This window comes from Gambusia affinis, linkage group LG14 (assembly GCF_019740435.1).
Source record: "Gambusia affinis linkage group LG14, SWU_Gaff_1.0, whole genome shotgun sequence".
Lineage (NCBI taxonomy): Eukaryota > Metazoa > Chordata > Actinopteri > Cyprinodontiformes > Poeciliidae > Gambusia > Gambusia affinis.
Window position 1 is genome coordinate 3,895,912 of NC_057881.1, and position 18,678 is coordinate 3,914,589.

Genomic DNA, 18,678 nt, shown 5'->3' on the forward strand with positions numbered 1-18,678 from the left:
TTGTCTTTTTTTATAAGAGTTTCAAGGTTTGCTTGAGGATTTTAATGCTGTGAAAAAAAAAAGTTAGAATGTCTTTTGACTAATCTTGTTGCTATATAGTTTAATACAACAAGTTGAAAGAACACATATCAAGGTTTCAGTGGCATTTTAGGAAGTTAAACATGACTAACTGACAAATGATACTCTGTTCAACAGAGACCTTCAGCTGCATGTTCAGAAATTGAAATTGTCACCAGAACCTTAAAATACTTTCTACTCCTGTCATGCTCATGGCTCGTTGATCGTCTCCATGTCCAGGTGCTGGTTTGGGCCTTCTTTGCTGTCATTTTCTTGGCCTCCTACACTGCCAACCTGGCTGCCTTCATGATCCAGGAGGAGTACATTGACACAGTGTCAGGGCTGTCTGATAAGAAGGTGAGATCTTGAGTAGATGGAGCAAATAAGAATTTCAAACTACAAGTTTTATATGGATTTGCATAAGTCAAAAATGAAAAAAAACAACAACATTCAAGATAAGCATAAAGCATTTAAAACTGTCAACACAAAATTGGTTGCTAATTTTGTTTTCTTTAGGAAAACAAAGTGAAGGCTTTCCTCAGTCTGATTCCTGTCAATAGAACCGCAAACCATATCCTGCTGCTATGACACTTTAAAACCTCAAGTGATTTATTAAAGTCTGCCCCACCTCTTCAGAAAACTCCACCTTCCAGGCCTCACTTTGAAACCACAGACTTTGAGTCTCCTCATCACTTCATGCTGCAGCGGAGATCAACTCATCTCCCTAATTTTTTCCAGTGACTTGCATTTACTTCCCACTTTCTGTCTGTCACGTTAATCTCTGCCCACCTGTTCCTCTCGTGCAGTTTCAGCACCCGACAGAGCAGTATCCACCACTGCGCTTTGGTACAGTGCCGAATGGGAGCACCGAGGAAAACATCCGCTCCAACTATCCCAGCATGCACCAGTATATGATCCGCAACAACCAGAAAGGTGTGGAGGAGGCCATTGACAACCTAAAGTCGGGGTAAGAAAGAGAGAAGATAATGAAGGTGGTGGAGGGAGAAATTGCTGCAGGGCTGCTTAAATATGCATACAGTCATCTTTGATCAATTTGAGTGTTATTGACTTAATTTAATTCAGTAACTTAATACACTAAGTGAAACACATTATATAGATTAGTTACTCACAGAAAAGTGTTTTATAGCTTCTACTTCTGTTTTCTATGATGATTCCACTCAGCTAATGAAAACAACATATTTAGGAATAGAATATTACATCAGGCCACTAAAAAAACATTTCTCTGACAGAAATGTGAGCTTAATAAAAATATTTGCAACTCGCTATGATAACATTAGGAACAAGTCTCCCTGGGGGGATTTCAAGTAATTTACTATGAGGATTCTAAGCTTTCTAAAGATGTCAACACAAAAATAAAAAGAAGAGAAAACGATATGGACATTCAATTGTTGACAATCTGGAAACAAAATCAGTGAGAAAACAACCTTCAGAGGTGCAAAACACAAATGCCTCCAATCCTTATCAGCTTCCAGAGGGTGTTAACAAAGGCTGTCCAGTCCATTTACATAGCTTTAGAGTTACCACACCCTGCAGCATTGACTGCCTACTGGTGTGACAGAGAAGGTGTGCAGACAATAGCGAACATTTGTCTTTCCTACCTATTTGATCATATATATTTTTGTAAAAGTTGCATTTGTTCCATTTTTCAATTAGCCTGCGCTTCTGTGTTGTTGACCTTTATCTGTCATGGAGTTATCTGTGAACTCTGTACAGTTAGTGGTAAGGTCGCACCATACAAATTGTGTTACCAGTAAGGTAAGGATGCTGCTGTGATGCCAAACAGTTTTGTATTTAATTCTGAAAAGATCTTACAAGTTGTGCCTTTTTAGCATATGGTATTACACATTTACCAGCAACTCAAATAAACACTCAATTAGATGTGGGAATCCGCATCTTTAATGCGTAAATGTCCATCACACATTTAGTTTAAAAAAAAGTATATTTTGCTAATGTAAAACTGAATTGCGTACATTCTGAAACAACTTTCAGTTTTAGTCAAGCTCTCACTGACTGAGAGGTTTATCTCATTAATTTGTGAACATACACTTGGTGGTGTCCATTCTTTAATCTGAGGTGATGGCTAATGTAGTTGGAAGATAATTAATGCCCCCAAAAAATGGCTTAATTTCTCTAGGGGTTTAATCCAACACCATGTCAAACACAAAACACACTTTTTCAATGTAACACACTCCAACATTACAGAGGAGCCCACGGCTGGAAATAAAAAATGCATTTTGTAAAAGATTGTTTGGTTTATTTTAGCCAGTAAGCTTTCAGTACCAAACAGTTAAAGTTTTAACACTTCCACTGGCAACATTAACAATGTTGTACTTTATTATTGCTATTGTGTTCTGCAGGATATATGATGCAATTATTATGTTCTGATTGGATGTCCTTTACAATGGTTTAATTGTACATTTTGTGACTCTGTAGGCAGACAGCTTTGCTCTTTATTGAACTCATGTCTCATTTGCTTTTAAAAGCAAATTCTTAGCATCCACAAGACAATTTATTGAGCAGATTTTTACTTTTAAATTGTTTTGGTGTTAAATATCACCAAAACAATTGGTGATATTTACTAATGTAAAATATTTTTTTACATTAGTACTTACCCTTGATTTACAGTTTGCAAGATTATTTAAACCCTGTAAATGTTTCTATTGTCTCATTTGAACTCCAAACTTTAATGGATTTTACTTTAGTCTGTATGAGAGAACAGCACAAAGAAGAACACATAACAGCATCCTGGCATTTCTTTTGCAGACCCATTAAATTAACACATTATGAAACCACCTTTTACTGCAGTGTGAAGCTGCAGCTTTTCACATGTGCAGAGGGATGTTTTCCCCCATTATTCAGCTCAAAATAACTCAAGCTCTGTAAAATTGGATAGAGAGCTTCTGTGAAAATCAATGTTGAAGTTTTGCAACAGACTTTCCCTCGGAACTTGGACTGGACTTTACCCAGGAGTTTCTAACACATGGATATACTACTAAAGTAGTCCATTGTATTTTATGTTTTTTGGTTAATGTTGTCATCCTGCTGCAAGTTGAAACTCTGCCCTTGTCTGGAGTCTTCTGTAACATTTAAAAATCTCTCTTTAATACAAGGTGATCCTGCCACTTCAATCTATTAATGGCAGAAAAGGAGTTTTAATTCTCAAAAAATGGCTTTAACAGTCCTTCATAAAATGTTGAACTGTGGAAAATTTTTTAATAACTCTTTCAAAAATGAATCCCTGAAATGTCTGGCATGTTCAGCAGTTTAAATAAACTACAAAAAGCCATGGATGCCTTCCCAGAACAGCTGGATTTGTTCAGATTAGATATTAACCACAGATAAACAACGTTTACTAATTAAGTGACTTCCTAAGAAATGTGTTCCCTTGGATTTTATTTTGGGGTGTCAAATTAAAGGTAGCTAGATAAAAGTATAAATGATTTTTAAACAATGTATATGGTCCTTTGTGTTGGCCACATACATAAACTCATTCAATCATTAAAGTCTGTGATTTGATGAGATAAGATGTGAAACATTTGAGATGTACAAACTCCACACCAAATCTGTAAACTCTTTATTTTTTGACAAATGTTATCCTTTACTTGAGGCAGTTGTTTCATCCAGTCCTTTTGGGTGACTGTGAGCACATTGATCTGTGCTACCTCAGAAGCTTCAGCTAACTGTTGTAACCTCTGAGGTCCCTTCAGGATCATTGTTGCTGCATGAAGGACGAGGAGAGAGAGGCAAACAAACAGCCAAAGAAAATGAACAGCTTGTTAATAATACATACCAACCACAACCGCAGTGCGGTGGGAAAATCATAACCACCAAGCTCCTTACAGTAAAATATACATTGCGCAGTTAATTCTGTTCAAGGAGTGCGGGGGTTAAGATTGAGGGGGAGCAACGCAGATGAGACATGACTGAACAAGTTTTGATGATACATTCCTTTTATCATATCTGCTCATCTTCCTTGTGCCTTCTACATCAGTAACTACCTCTCTTTATCTATCTCTTCATCTCACTCCCTCTCTTGTTATCTACTGTTTATCTTACTCTGCTTATGTCCCTGGATTCATCCCAAGTTGATATTATTTAGAAAGGAATCATAAGTTCATGCCTTCAAAGCCAGATATCATGAAGATTCCTGGAATTTCTGACAAACATTGCATTTCCATATTTTCCTCTCTCACTTTTTCCTTACAATCCTTTGTTTCTCTCATCCCTCATGAACTCCTTGCTAACAGCTAATTGATGTCTTTGCTGTTTCTTTGCTGTTACTTCTCCCATCCCTCAAATAATCTCATCTATCATCTCTTCATCATCCCTCTTTCCTCCGCTTCGTCTCTCTCCTTCGACATAACCTCCTCACCTCTTCCCAGTTTTGCATCAAAAAGCACAGTCTGCTTCTATGATGGGCCTGGTTGTAGCATGCTGCTTCCTCAGTGTGAATATAAATGAATGGGAAGTAGAAGAGCAGGTGTACTGACAAATTTATCATCATATGCTCAGATATGCATCATCAGTCTGAGCTGAGCTGTTAAATTCAGTCTATTATTTCATTATGAATGGTTTTAATTCACTTTTTATCTCCATTAATTTTTCACAGCCTGCCTAATTTGAAACTCCTGTGAAGCATTTCTATGCTATGTTTCTTATTAGAGCTGTGAGTCTTGCTTGACCTCACATTTAAGTTGATTAAAAGTGTTTGGTAAACATTTTAGTACATTGTGTGTATGGCGAGGAGAGGGAGTCTTTATTTGTTTTTTTCTTTTTATTTTATGATATTCAGATGTATTATACTCAGTCAAGGGAATTATTGTTTTTATTTTTCACCGGCACTGCACACTTTCAGTTCTTCTGGGGTGATGCTTCAACTTTGAGATTCAGCTGAAAAATTTGTTTATTTTTTGTTTTATAAAAAATAGATGTGAATTTCATCTTCACTTGTTGCAATACTTTCAAATAGCTAACAAACACTACTTCTCAGTTAGCAAAACTGCTACATTATGTTCAATTTGGAGCTAAATGTTTAAATAAATTAGATTTTCCTGGATGAAAGGAGTGAAAATGTGCAGAAAACATTTTGGTTAAGCATGTTTATCAGGCTGAACCAATTCCCCAGTCATAAGCTCAAGTAATTTGTGTTTCTTTCTTGAAGCTGTTTCAGCAAAGCAACATTCAGGCAGTTTAAGAACAGGTACAGAAAAGTAATGTGGTGCAGTGGTATTTGTAACTCATGGAGATGCAGGGAATCCTGAAAGAAAGTTTTCTGTCCTTCGAGGGAGCTTCCTGAGTAGCCTGAGCCAACAATAGAACTGAGAGCTAGTTCTGGACTAATGAGATGTCACACATATTTTTTCAAATTAACGTTTAACCTTATTTGTGACTGCTTGGGGAGCCTAAATTGAGAGCTTTTGAAGAGGAAAATCCTATACTTCAGTAGATGTACTGTCAGATACAGAGTAGTTCTCCTAGGATATTATGAAATCATGGAAACTAACATGAGAGATTTTCCAAGTTTCAAAGTAAACTAAAAGAGCAAATGTATACCTGAAATGATTGTAGCTGTGGTGTTTGGGTCATCCAGGTACTTTTTAACTTTGTCCATGAAATTATCTGCATATATGTTAAGAAATGGGAAATGGATAACATTTCGAATGTGACTTCAACAGAACTGTAGCTGGAGTATGCTGGCAAGATGAACATGTCTGCACATTTATGTAACAATCTGTGTTTCTGCTGGCAGCTGCAGATGGAGATTACAGCAACTGTGAGCCTTTCTCCTGCTGAGCTAAAGCGGCATTCACTCCCTTTTACTCGAATCTAAGCCTCCCCTGATGTTGCATTGTATTATGTTCTTTTGTGGCTATTGTAGGAGAAGAAATGACATCTTTGCCTCCACCATGATAAATATCTCCTTGTAAGATTTTTGAAAGTTGGTACAGAATTGTGTGTAGAAAGTGGCCGCCTTTAAAATCAGTTTTCTTTTGTGCAGGGTTGTTTTTACAGTGCTGGTTTTTCCGCCAATTCGGTCATTTTGTGTGCTTGTTCTAGTCATTTAGCTCCAGGGCAGTGATTTCCAATTCTGTGATGCAATTTTCCACCTTCATTCTTCCCTTGCAGAAAACTAGATGCCTTTATTTATGATGCTGCTGTGCTGAACTATATGGCCAGGAAGGACGAGGGCTGCAAGGTAAGGAATAGGTCTGCCATTTCACAGACCTGCACACTGACACACTCATACATATGGGCAGGAGATCCCTTAAGCAATCTAAATGAACATTTCTACAAGGGCCAAATAAGCCTTCAATAAATCAAGCAAACACATCAGACACCATTTTATTGATCCCTTGGGCCTTTAGCTAAATTAATAATGTCATTTTTAGACAGCACTGATGTTGATTTATTTATAAGGTTGCATCTGATGCGGCACTTGCAGGACAGATAAAAATCTCTCAGTCATAATTTGTAATGATGTCTGTGTGAGGCCCACGCTCCCAGCTGGTTCATACAACAGCCACTGCTGCAGTAATTACTACAACTGATGTAAAGCTGCACCCCTTCCCCAAAACCATTTCTCATTCTCCAGCGCTGGGATTTTTAGTAACGCAAATATTTAAACAGAGATAACCACACTGAGGCAGCAATGACAGAAGGGATGTAATAATGTTTATTTATCTATGTGTGCTTGACCCCCTAAGGTGATGACCATTGGGTCTGGGAAAGTGTTTGCTACCACAGGCTATGGCATTGCCCTGCACAAGAATTCTCGCTGGAAACGACCATTGGACCTGGCTCTGCTGCAATTAGTTGGCGATGGTAAGAGAAAAAAAGACAGCTCACATTACATGCAGTTGAAGAAAAAGAAAATTTAGACTTGATAATATTTTTTATGCCATGTAATTATCATATGACTGAGTAATAAGCCTGAAGCATACCAACAAGAACTCATTTTGTATTTAATTTCTCTGAGGAAAATTTAAACACAACCAGGTGCTGATATTAGTCAAGCAGCAGAATAAAACACCTACATTTGAGATGTCTCCAGGCCTCATGAACAGCTAATAGAGGCATAAAAATTATAAATCTCTTCTAAATTTTTGAACCAGGTTGCCTAATATATGAAGCATATCCTAAGAAAGAAAACGTACTTCAGAGGTGCTGCAACTCAGAGGTACTAAAGGGGATTCCTGAAGCATCATAAATTTCATCCAGGAAAAAAAAAAATGCATGTTTTTTAATCGTTATCGCAGCAAAATCTAAAATATGTGAAACCGAAGTTTCACAATCTCATTTTATGACTTAAACACATCTGATCTGTCAGTTCCATTTGCAGCTGTTTACAGATGTAAAATCTTTGACATGAGGAGTAGCTTAGAGATGAGTGCATGAGTAACTCTCTCAAACTGTTGCTTACCATAGAAAACACAATGCCATAGCAAAATAAAACTGCCTTTAACACAAAACGGTACACGACTTCATCATTACATTACCCTATCTGCCATTTCTCTTATGTAAAAAATTTCACATTATAATTTTTCATCTCTCATAATAATAATAATAATAATAATAATAATAATAATAATAATAATAATAATAATAATAATAATAATAATAATAATAATAATAATAATAATAATAATAATAAATAAAAAATAAGTTCACAAAAAAGTAACACACCTGGTCATAATATGGGAGAACATTGGAATTCAACCCCATTGCTATATACACCCACCTTGATGAACATGAGAATATCAAAAGCAGAGTACAAACCTCAAAGACATTCCAGGAGTTAAAGTGCAGAAAGAAAGAAAACAAATACCCCTTAGAGACCCACATGACATGGGTTTCAAAGTGCTAGCAACATGGTTGTAAGGGAAAACGGTGAAAGGAACACAACTTCATCTAGAATCTAGATCAAGCTTTGTGAGGTTTTCAGTTTAGGCCTTCAAATCCAGGTGTCCTCTAAAATGTTTGTATTGCCTCCAGCATTGATTCTGGCAACAAAATGCTGGTTCACAGGAAAGAACCATTTTCAATCTTCTGTAATACTTTTTAGAAGTCAGAAATATGGCCCATGCCATGTTTCAAATCTTACTTGAAAAACTTTGTATAGCTTTCAAATTTAGCACTGCTGCTGTCAGTCAGAGATAAGCTGGTTCACACTACAGGCTGCTCTCAAACATAATTTTTGTTAGTACTGTAATGAGGAAAAATGTGATGTGTGTAATAAAACTGTCTCTATGTATTTTGATGCTATAAAACTTAATAAAACAGGGAGCATCAAACCATTACTGGAAACTTTCTGGAAAACTAATATTAGTAATTAAGCCAATTAAGAATCGACTCAAGCCTGGACATCGTTCTAACAGTGGAAATACTGTGGTGGAAAACCCTATAGTATAATAGCTGATTTTTTTCATATAAATCAGAATGATGCCACAAGCAACAGACTGATTAATGATGGTCATCAGGAATTGCTCCTGTGATACTTCTGGCCTCTTGAAAACACTCTTGTGGCCATCCCTATCTCTATGGGGATAGGGATGGGCAGTTATTAAATAAAATGCAAGAAAAATGATAGTATCTTGGCAGAGGTGCATGTGCGATGGTTCAGAGCAAAGGTTGGAAGATGAGAATTAACAATACATCTGTTATATTGAATAAACTAGTTAGTGCAAAATGAAAATACTGGATTCACTGATTCTAATGGTGGAATTTTATTCTGATGCAGAAAGAAACTTGGAACTTTGAAAACTTTGATAAAGTAGCCTATTTATGATTGTTTTGTTGTCTTTTTTTTTTGTTTGTTTGGTTTTTTTGCCAAGCTGTTTCAAAATTAGTTTTGAATTTTAATTTAAACTGACATGAGAATGTTTCCTTTCCAAGACTTTATGATTAGGTGAAGAATGAATGAGATAATTAGTGAAACAGACAGGTGGAGGAAGACAAGGAACTCATTAGAGTTCAAAATGTATGATAAAGTTATTCAAGTCACTAGTTAAGGGAAAGAGAGGAAAACTTGTAAGAAATGGCAGCTGTTCACATCAGTGTTTGAGGTCAAGAGCCAAACCAGTCACACATGACTAAGAGTTTTACATTTTTCTCTCATTTATAAGATGCATTATCTTTCCTTTTTCATTTCTGAATTTGCTCTCTTATTCACACATGCAAATACTGTTAGCTGATACACCAAGAGATGGGGTCCAAGTTAAACTAGTTGAAAATGTTACTTCAGTAATAGACTTCCTATTACTGAAAATCTATTTCTATTACACTCAAATAAAACACTTTTAATTGAATGTAAAAAATAAAAAATATAGATTGTGTGTGTAGGAAACTGTCTCATTGCTACTTTTAGAAGAAACAATAAAGAAGAAATAATAAAACCGTTGAAGCAGCCAAAAGTCAAGCATGCCATAAAACTAGGAGTGCATTTCTTAGATGAAAATGATTTGCTTTGAAATAATTTCCATTCAACCAAGAAGTTTGTTTCTGGTCAGTGTAATTTATTTACTAGTTTAACAATTCTCCCAGACAAAAAGGATCTTTAAGGACCATTAACATTGCAAACTCTAGGACAAATAGATAAACAAATCAATAAGTATGGGTTTAGGAATACTGGAAAATGCTTGTTCATCCAGGAGTGTGAATAAATTTCCATGCTTATTTGTGGGACCAGCATGTTTTTTTTTTTTTTTTGCCTCTACTGTTTTGCTTAATTTTGCTCTTCAGGTTATTCATTTGGAACCTAAAGTCTGAGCTGCAGCAATCATGTAATCAACCTCAAATATATATTAATTTATCAGGCACTGTAAAATGCACTGTGGCCCTAAACGGGTTCTGTAATTGGTCCTCGTAATCCACCTCTTTGTTAGAGGGATGTCATTTCCTTTTTTTCACATGGTCAGTCATCAAATTGGCTTCCCTGAGGAGTAATTTAGCCTCTTTGCAATTAGTGAACAAGAGATGGTGGCAAATGCCTCAATGCAAGCAGTGACAGCAGCTCCCAGGGGCAGATGGCCCTACTGGCTGATGGCACATGGATATTAAAAGTAAGATATGCTTATTCCTTCTTGAAATGAGATGTCTGGCTATTTCATTTGATGTCCTTCTATATTTCTTTCTAATTCTGTAACAAGATGAAAGGACAGAACTGCTTCTAAAAAAGCTTCAACTCTCTGTGCTAATGCAATTAAATGGGGAATTTTACATTGGGATGCCTATCCATATTTATGTATATTAACTTAATTTGCAGCCACGGCTTCACATTCTCAAAGACCAGAGCTATTTGCATTACCTTTGTGTGCAGAAACAATGTTGCATCTTGAAAGCTTGTTAATTTATCAGGCACTGTAAAATAGCTAGCTGGGTCATTTTTAACTATCGCTGAGAATCCAATCCTTTACTTTATTAAACTTTATTAAAAAAGCTGACTTTTAAGTCTAAATCTGATTACATGTACTGATATGTTCTAGGACTTCATTTTCATTATAGGCTTTGACAAAATTGGAAATTATGTGTACGTTTGTGAGAGAATCTGAGGCGTAACAGTGCTTGTAACGTAATATCTTTAAGGTGAGATAGCTTACTGCCAAGTTACATTCGGCTCCGACGGAGTTTAGAGAAATAAACTACCTTCAAAGGAGATGCTATCAGAACACCCAGATGCAGAAGTATATGCACTTATAACTGCTGACATTGTATTTCAGTGAAAATCCCACAGCAGCATACATCCAAAGTTTGCCTCCACCACGCTGTTTCTTTGTGCCTCTCACACAGCTTCATGCTGACTGAGCAAAAGCAATAAAACTCACCCGCACACACACACACACACACACCCAAAAAAGAAACACAAAAGAAAATGTGAATATGAACATCTTTTGGCACTGAAAGTAGGGAAAACTGTTGCAGTACAATACACCTGGGGGAAATTGATTTCTTTTGTTGTTTACATCCTTTTTTAAATTGCTTTGAGTTTCCATTGACCCAGATGTTGATCTCCATTTTATAACCGAAAGAAGAGTCAGATGCTTGTGTGGATCTGGAGTGTTCCTGTCTTGCTTTGTGTTTTTTCACAGTTGGAGTTTTGTTGTTTAAATAACAAATGTGCATTGGCAACTACTCTGCTTTTTCCATCAAACTTTCATTTAGACATTTTATAAAAAGCTTTGGTGTGAACAGCATAGGACATGATAATTAATATGTTAGTCCCTGAATTACTTCACAAAATTGAGCTTTGAGAACATCCAAACATGTGTGCCTCTAAACCTTTCAGTATCATTATTGTCCTAAATGTTGTTATGGTTAAATATGTAGTGAAAATTATTCAGTAGAGATTCTTTGAATGATGTCTATGAGCACACAGAAAAATCATGTGTTGCGTAGCCTTTGTACCCAGCATCCCTGCTTTCGTTCTAACGGTGCACGCTTTTGCTCATTTAGCCACAAATAAACATGCACTTACTCTACCTGCAGTCAAAAACAGCACATTTATAATGCATATGCAGATCAACTTTATGTCTGCAAGTATTTAAAATGTAAATTTTACAGAGACGGGATAAAATAAACAGAGTTTTGAATGCTGTGCTGTAATTACACATCTCTGTGTGTGATTTATTTTCTCCTAAATTCAACCCTGAAAAACTGTTTCTGGTGGAGGGTTGCCTCTTTCATATCCAACAGTATCATTTTTTTCCTATTCGTTTCATTATTGAAGGTAAGAATAAGAACTAGAAGCTTTATGTATGTTTTTGATGAAGCAGTTTATGGTTTCTGTTCATTTTAAATGTTTTCTTTTTTATTTGCACAAAATGTGAAACTCATTATTTTCATTCAGACAACCATTTATCACTGCCTAACTCTAACTTTTCCCTTACACACACACGCACACGCCTGCACACGCACACAGTGCACACAGTTGCAGTGGTTTAATAGTTTCAATGGACAATAAGAAAAATTTATTTTAAAAAAATAAATTGCTTTTGCTCCACAAAGAAAAAAATATTTTGTTGTTTTCTGTGTTTTCTGCCTCGGCATTCCAGGCACAGCTTATGAAGATGCTGGCCGCCTTCATGTTCCAGGGCATTTTTTTATCCCCAAAAAGAATATCTGGGAATGATAGCATGTGTTATAGATTGTATTTAACCAGCGTTGCAACTAGGGCCAAACAAACACATTGATTATTGATTACAGACATTTTGATTATGGCCCAATCCACAGACTAAATAGTGATTCTTTTTACTTTTCTAACAGAGTCCATTGTTTTTTTGTTAGATTCCTGGTGTTTAAATTGTCTTTGATGACAAGAACCCTGGAACAGCTAGAGCAGGGGTGTCAAAGTCAAATGGACGGAGGGCCAAATAAAAAATTTAGCTACAAGCCGAGGGCCGGACTGATCGAATGTTCATTGGGATTTTTTTAAATGACGCATTTGGTCTAGTGCAGCGGACCGGCCCAAGCCTTCGTAAATTTCCTGCGGGGGTGCGCGCGTTGTGAGGATCGAAGGGGGGGTGCGCGTTGTGAGGATCGAACGGGGGGGGGTGCGCGCGTTGTGAGGATCGAACGGGGGGGGGGGTGCATCTCGCATTTTTTCAGACGGGGTGCCGGCTTGCTGCGGGCCGGTTCTAATAATAAATCAAGATCATCCCAGGGGCCGTAGAAAATCTTCTCGCGGGCCGGATGTGGCCCGCGGGCCTTGACTCTGACATATGTGAGCTAGAGAAATGCTACAAGAATTAGTTCTTTTCATCCCATATGTATATCCAGAAAAACATGTTTGGGAAGTTAAGAATAAACAACAACAAAGTAACAAAGCAGAAATGACAAATATTCTCTCAAATTTATATTTTTGTAAATCTTTGTGAGTGACAATAACTGTGACAGGTTAAAAACAAATGTCTTAACTGACTTTTTTTTCCTTGACTATAGTTTGATTTTATAATGTGAGAAAAGTGTTTTGAATCTTTTTTATTTTGCTTTTTTTTTCTTATTCACTATCCTTGTTTTGGTTGCCAGTGAGTGCAGAGTGCATATTTTATGCTTTGTTAAAAACAAAGCATTAAATATATTTTGCATCCACCATCCTTTGGAGTATAAAAATATCTGTCTTCTAAAACTGTTTTTTCAATCATTATCTCATCTTTTAAAGATTTGTTGATATCTTGACAAAGCAATTTTTCTCTGAGACAGATGACATGACGGTGCCAAACGTAATTTACTTCTGTCACTCACAAAGTAGCCTTTGCACTACCTTCCAATTACTTTCCTGTGTTTTCTGTCCAATCCAATGCATCTCCCAACACTTTTTTGCTTATTCATATGCTGAATATAACTTCGCTCCAGAATGTTACAGAGCATAGACAGTAATCCAATCCAAATATGACAGCTTTTTTTTCTTTTTATTAAATACAAACGTGAAAAGAGCAGACTGAATGTGCTCTTTTTTTCTGCCATTTTAAAACAAGATTGTATAACCATCCAATTCCACTCAACTGAGGAACAATGTATAGGTATGCAGCCTTGTCCTAAAAGTACAAAAAACGATGGAATAATAAAAACAGATGACTAGTTGCCATGACACTAAAATAATCATTTATCTAGAAATTGAAAGGATGCCAGAGTCTATTATGATCATCCAGGTTTTCTAAAATTTACTTTTAGATAATTAGTTTTCCTTGGCCTTATTTTATTTATTTAGAATATTCCAGTTTTCTCCAATGAAGGAAAATGGTTTAGCAAAGAACTGAAGACTTTGGCTAAGTCTTCAACATACCTATTTTTCTTCTGTGTTGAGTCTATTGCGCATTGAATATATATATATATTTTTTTTTACATTAGTGCAGGAGATGTCAAACACATGACATAACCTCAAACACAATACACAGTTTGCTTATTTGATATGAGAAAATCATGTTGATGTGATAAGCACTTGGTAGGATTCCTCTTGTTTGCCTGCTTTTGCAGTCACAGCAGGTGATGCTGTATCTGTAGAGCTGCCTCAGGTGATAATAGCCTTAACTTACTGCTTTTTTGCACAGATTGGATAAGGGAGATATTTTCCACAATGCCATTGAGAGGATTAAAAAATTCTGGAGGCTTAATTCTTTACTGTAAACCAGTGAGTGGATGTTGGAGGAATACAGGAATGGTGGATTTAAACAGGAGTGAATTTACAATGATTGTTTACAAGTCACAAAAAAGCTGTTCACAGATGGAACCTTGAATTTAATTTTATGGTCTGCATGCTAAATCCTTTCTTCTATTGTGAGGAAGGGACGACACAGATGGAATTATCTGCTTCTGCTGCCTTATTTGTGGAAAATTTTCTCTAAGTAAAAGCTTTATTGCTCATTGACTGCAATAATTTAGTATAAAATACAGAAAGTCAAAAAGTATGGGGAAAGAAAATAAACCAACTGAGCTGTGATTAAAATGTGAAGAATTAGATCCTGTGAGTAAGCCGCCAGTGAACATTCATCTCAGAGGCTGTTGTGACATTTGAATTCAAACAAGCCTTTTAACAGATGTCTAATTTTGCACAGCAGTTATTACTGGAGTGAGATTTTTTTTTATTATTATTTGAGTAAATTTGAAGTTTCAGTCATTCTAGCTGAGTGGTAGAAGTTTAATTTACGTGGCACAGTGTTAGGAGGCGTTTCCAAGCCGCAGTAATTAACCCAAAGGTCGACTTATAATTGAGGATGGGATCCTCTTTAACTGGGACATCATGAGACTGCGTACAATGACAGATCCTTAGCCCATGTTTAAGACACCATGCTTATGTGCTTGATTCAGAAGTTGTCTGCAACCCAGTCATGCACACCTAAAGCCCTCTACATCGAAAGATGAGGCACCGTTCTCCTTTGCAACAACCTCATTCTTTTTGATTAATGCAGTAATGGCCAGGGTAGAGAGCCCTATCTCACTGGAGTTCAGAGTGTGTGCCTCGTGTGTGTGTGTTTTGGATAGTTTGAGCAGAAAATGTAATGTTTGTGTGTATTCCTCCTTTCATCTCCCATGTGCAGTCGCATCACTGTGCCCTCAGTGTACTCGCCTCAGACACAGAGCCATTTCAGAATCGGCTTCAAAGGGTTTCTCTCTACCACTAATTCCCAATTTTTACTTTCGATCTCATAACTTTTGAAGAGAAAATATTTTACATTTCTGCTCTTTGTGAACTTTCTGTATGTTCTTAGCACTTGATGGTTTGTTTTACAAGTTCTTGTTGTTGTTGTATTTTTTTAAATAATTATTTTTATATTGTCTCTATCCAGATGCTGTATTTAACATTTTTGCAAGAATATTAAAACGGGAATTGTTTTCCTCTACTTATTTCTCTTCACCATGCTCAATTTCATCATCCATTCCTTTCACTTTTGTTGAAACTACATTTTCTTTCGTCTCTCTTCAGCTTTTCTTCTCATACTTCAGTGTTAGGAGATCAAACACCTTGATCTCATGACAAAGATGTGGAAATCCCCTTCTTTGCATTTTTTACTTAACTTCTCCTTTCCTGCTGTACTGAACTTATTTTCCCAATTGTCTTTTCCATGTGTCCCTTCAACCTTAATTAATTTCAGTTTTACACTTTAAGCACACTCACCCATCACTGCTCAGCCCCATCTTCTCACCAATTTGATCTTCTTTCCACTCCTTTCCTTTTTCTTTCAGATGAGATTGATATGCTGGAGCGCCTCTGGCTGTCTGGAATTTGCCACAATGATAAGATTGAGGTATGATGTCTTATTCAAAGCTTAACTTAGTCTACTGAGCCATGTTCTGTGTGTATATATTGATTAGTTAAGCAGTAAGATGTAACCATGAATTTCTCCAACCAATCGCTTCTAGATCAGCGCTGTCTATTCTTGTTGCAGTTTAGGGGAATTATTTTTGTAATTTCCTTCTCTCACTGCTACATTATTCTGTGCCTTCAGGTGATGAGCAGTAAGCTGGACATTGACAACATGGCAGGGGTATTCTACATGCTGCTAGTGGCCATGGGCCTCAGTCTGCTGGTGTTTGCCTGGGAGCATTTGGTGTACTGGAAACTAAGGCATTGTGTCAAAAGGTCTGGAGGGATGGACTTTCTCCTGGCTCTTAGCAGGGTAAGAAAGAAGAGATTCTTTAATAAATAGCTGAACTCCAGTTCACAGATTCCTAAATGAAACCATGATTTTAAATATAATGTGCATATATTTCAATGAGTGCAACAGTAGGAAATGCAGTTAAAGATGTTTACTGAATTTCCAATATTTTCATTTTAGATAAAAGCAGTCATGTGTACAAAGTACTGTAGTCTGCTTCAGCCAGTTTTAAAATATTAAAAGAGGAACAAAAAACCTAGTTTGGGAATAATAATAGAATAGAATAGGGTTCTTTGGGTTCTTTCTTGTTTTTGGAATGATTGGAATTTAGATTTAGATTGCATGCAAGTACATGTAGGTGCCAGTCTTATTGGCACTAGTCTCTGGCACTCAGTAAGGACAAGGGAACAAAGCCAAAATAAGTAGCAGCGTTTATCTTTGAGATCATTTTAAGAAGAGCTTTAAGAGCCCAATCCAGAGTGATTACTTTGCTGTTGCACAACTGAGTCCTTTTTATGTCTGCAGGGTTTCTGTAAGTTAAGGTCAGGCAGTTTTTGTGGGGCTCACTGTAAAAAATTAAAGGTAGTTTGCAAACAAGTTAAATAATTAACTCAGAAAATTGCATGAAATAAAATAAAAAAAAAACAACACAGAAAAGACATTATTTCAAAGTGGAGAGATATAGGGTGTCAATGAAGAGGAAAACTGAGTTATAGCTGCTCTGTTAGATAGGGGAGCTTTGAGATAAGAAGAGAGCAGAACCAGCAGTCAATGAGACAGTTGTGAGTTTTGAGTGGCGAGATAATGGAGCATAAGAAATGTTGTGCCGGCAAAAAGGTTGTGCAGGCCAGAAGTAGAAAAGTGAATTAAACAAATTATAATAACAGTACAGAGTGAGGTCAGAGATGAACTGGAAAGCAGCAGACTGTCCAAATATGAAGTCAGAAATATGAAGTCCAAATAGATACAGCAATGGTGCTTTTAAACAATGTTTGTACTGTTTGTTTGAATGGCTACTATAAAAAATCTAAATTGAAATAAGAGTGAAAAACAGAAGTGAACATTGTCCTAAGAAAAGTGTTGAAATTAACTACACTGAAATTTTTAAAAGCTGGGTTTTTTAAAACTAGAACAAAAGAGGGGTCATTTTGACATTTTGAACATATTCAGTTTTGCGTAAAACTTTTAAATTGAGCTGCTCCATGACATTTCCAAAATTGCTACATTTAACAACTCCTAAATAATGGGATATTTGGAACTTGAAATTTGACCTTGACGCCAAGAACCTCATTAAGAATTTAATGTCAGAAGTGGTTGTTACTCAGCTCATTGTTCTATAGCCTTACTCCAAATAGTATTACATTAGTTCTTCCTCTAAATTATAGATATAAATTCCCTGTGTGAAGTTTTTGAGAGATTTGTAAATCTATTAAAAATAAAAAAAATCAAGAATTTACATAAGTATTCATATTCTTTTGCCAATGGAGCTCAACATTAAGCGTTTTCCACAGATCATCTTTGAGATGTTTCTATGGCTTAAATGAAATCCACTTTTCTATGGCTTATGCCATATAAAATCTAAAAAAACAAAATTGTCTTGAAATGATCTATAATGCTTCTTTACATACTCACAGACATAAAAATATTTTTAGATAGAGTTACCCAAAATTAAAACATGAAGAAAAGTGATCTATAACTTACAAGTAGGAGGCAAGGTGTACCATGCAACTCTGCTTCATAAAAAGTACTGTCCCTCTTCCAAGTAAATGGTCACATCAACCTCAATACCTCTTTTATTTGGATAAAAATATGTCTGGTGGTACTTTAAATCATGCCCCCCAAAAGTAAAACAAAGGAGGAATGTGAGATACAGATATGTAGTTTGTTGACTGAGGGCAACACCATGCCATAGAGGGTTAATTGGACATGATTTAGAAAGGCTTACACCTGCCTATATAAGGTCCCACAGCTGACAGTGCAGGTCAGAGGTTAAACACCAACTATGAAATGAAAGGAATTATGTGTAGACCTCAGAGACAGATTTCTCTTGAGGCACAAATCTGAGAAAGACAACAGGAAAATACACATTGTAGACCACTCTCAATAAAAAATTTGATCAGCTTTTGTATGACAGAAGGTAGTACTTCTCTCACTGCGAGTGGCAGTTCATTTGTGTTCAATTCTCAGCAGTCTTTTTGATTGTCTAGTTAAAGTAATTTTTATTTTCTTTGTTTTGTTTTTTTGTTTTTTTTATTTTGCTGTACCTGTTATTTAAAAATATTGTAAGTACATCTTCATTCTGGACAATTTGGAATTCAATTTCACACTTCTTCATTAATAATGTCAGCATGCTTGGCTAAACTTTTAGCTGTAATATTTTTCATTTTGATGGAAAATATTGATTATACCTCATCTTCTTCACCTAAAGGTTGGTTGGTAAATGTTTATTAGGGTATATATAATGTATACCTCTGCTTTTAAGTTTGTGTGTATGTGACTTCCTTGAGCACAG

At 36.2% G+C, this 18,678-nt stretch overlaps 1 protein-coding gene across 2 annotated transcripts in view; it reads left to right on the forward strand.

Moving 5' to 3' along the window:
* The window catches only part of grin2da (glutamate receptor, ionotropic, N-methyl D-aspartate 2D, a), a 168,304-nt gene that overhangs the window by 138,998 nt on the left and 10,628 nt on the right, over nucleotides 1–18,678 (forward strand). For both annotated transcript variants that reach the window (XR_006372695.1, XM_044138041.1), the window contains exons 13-18: nucleotides 298–414; nucleotides 864–1,024; nucleotides 6,205–6,274; nucleotides 6,783–6,900; nucleotides 15,754–15,815; nucleotides 16,017–16,187. Coding sequence is in view for 1 of the 2 variants with exons in the window: in XM_044138041.1 (XP_043993976.1) it covers nucleotides 298–414; nucleotides 864–1,024; nucleotides 6,205–6,274; nucleotides 6,783–6,900; nucleotides 15,754–15,815; nucleotides 16,017–16,187 (699 nt within the window). In the remaining variant the exon portion in view is untranslated. The remainder of the gene's footprint in view (nucleotides 1–297; nucleotides 415–863; nucleotides 1,025–6,204; nucleotides 6,275–6,782; nucleotides 6,901–15,753; nucleotides 15,816–16,016; nucleotides 16,188–18,678) is intronic.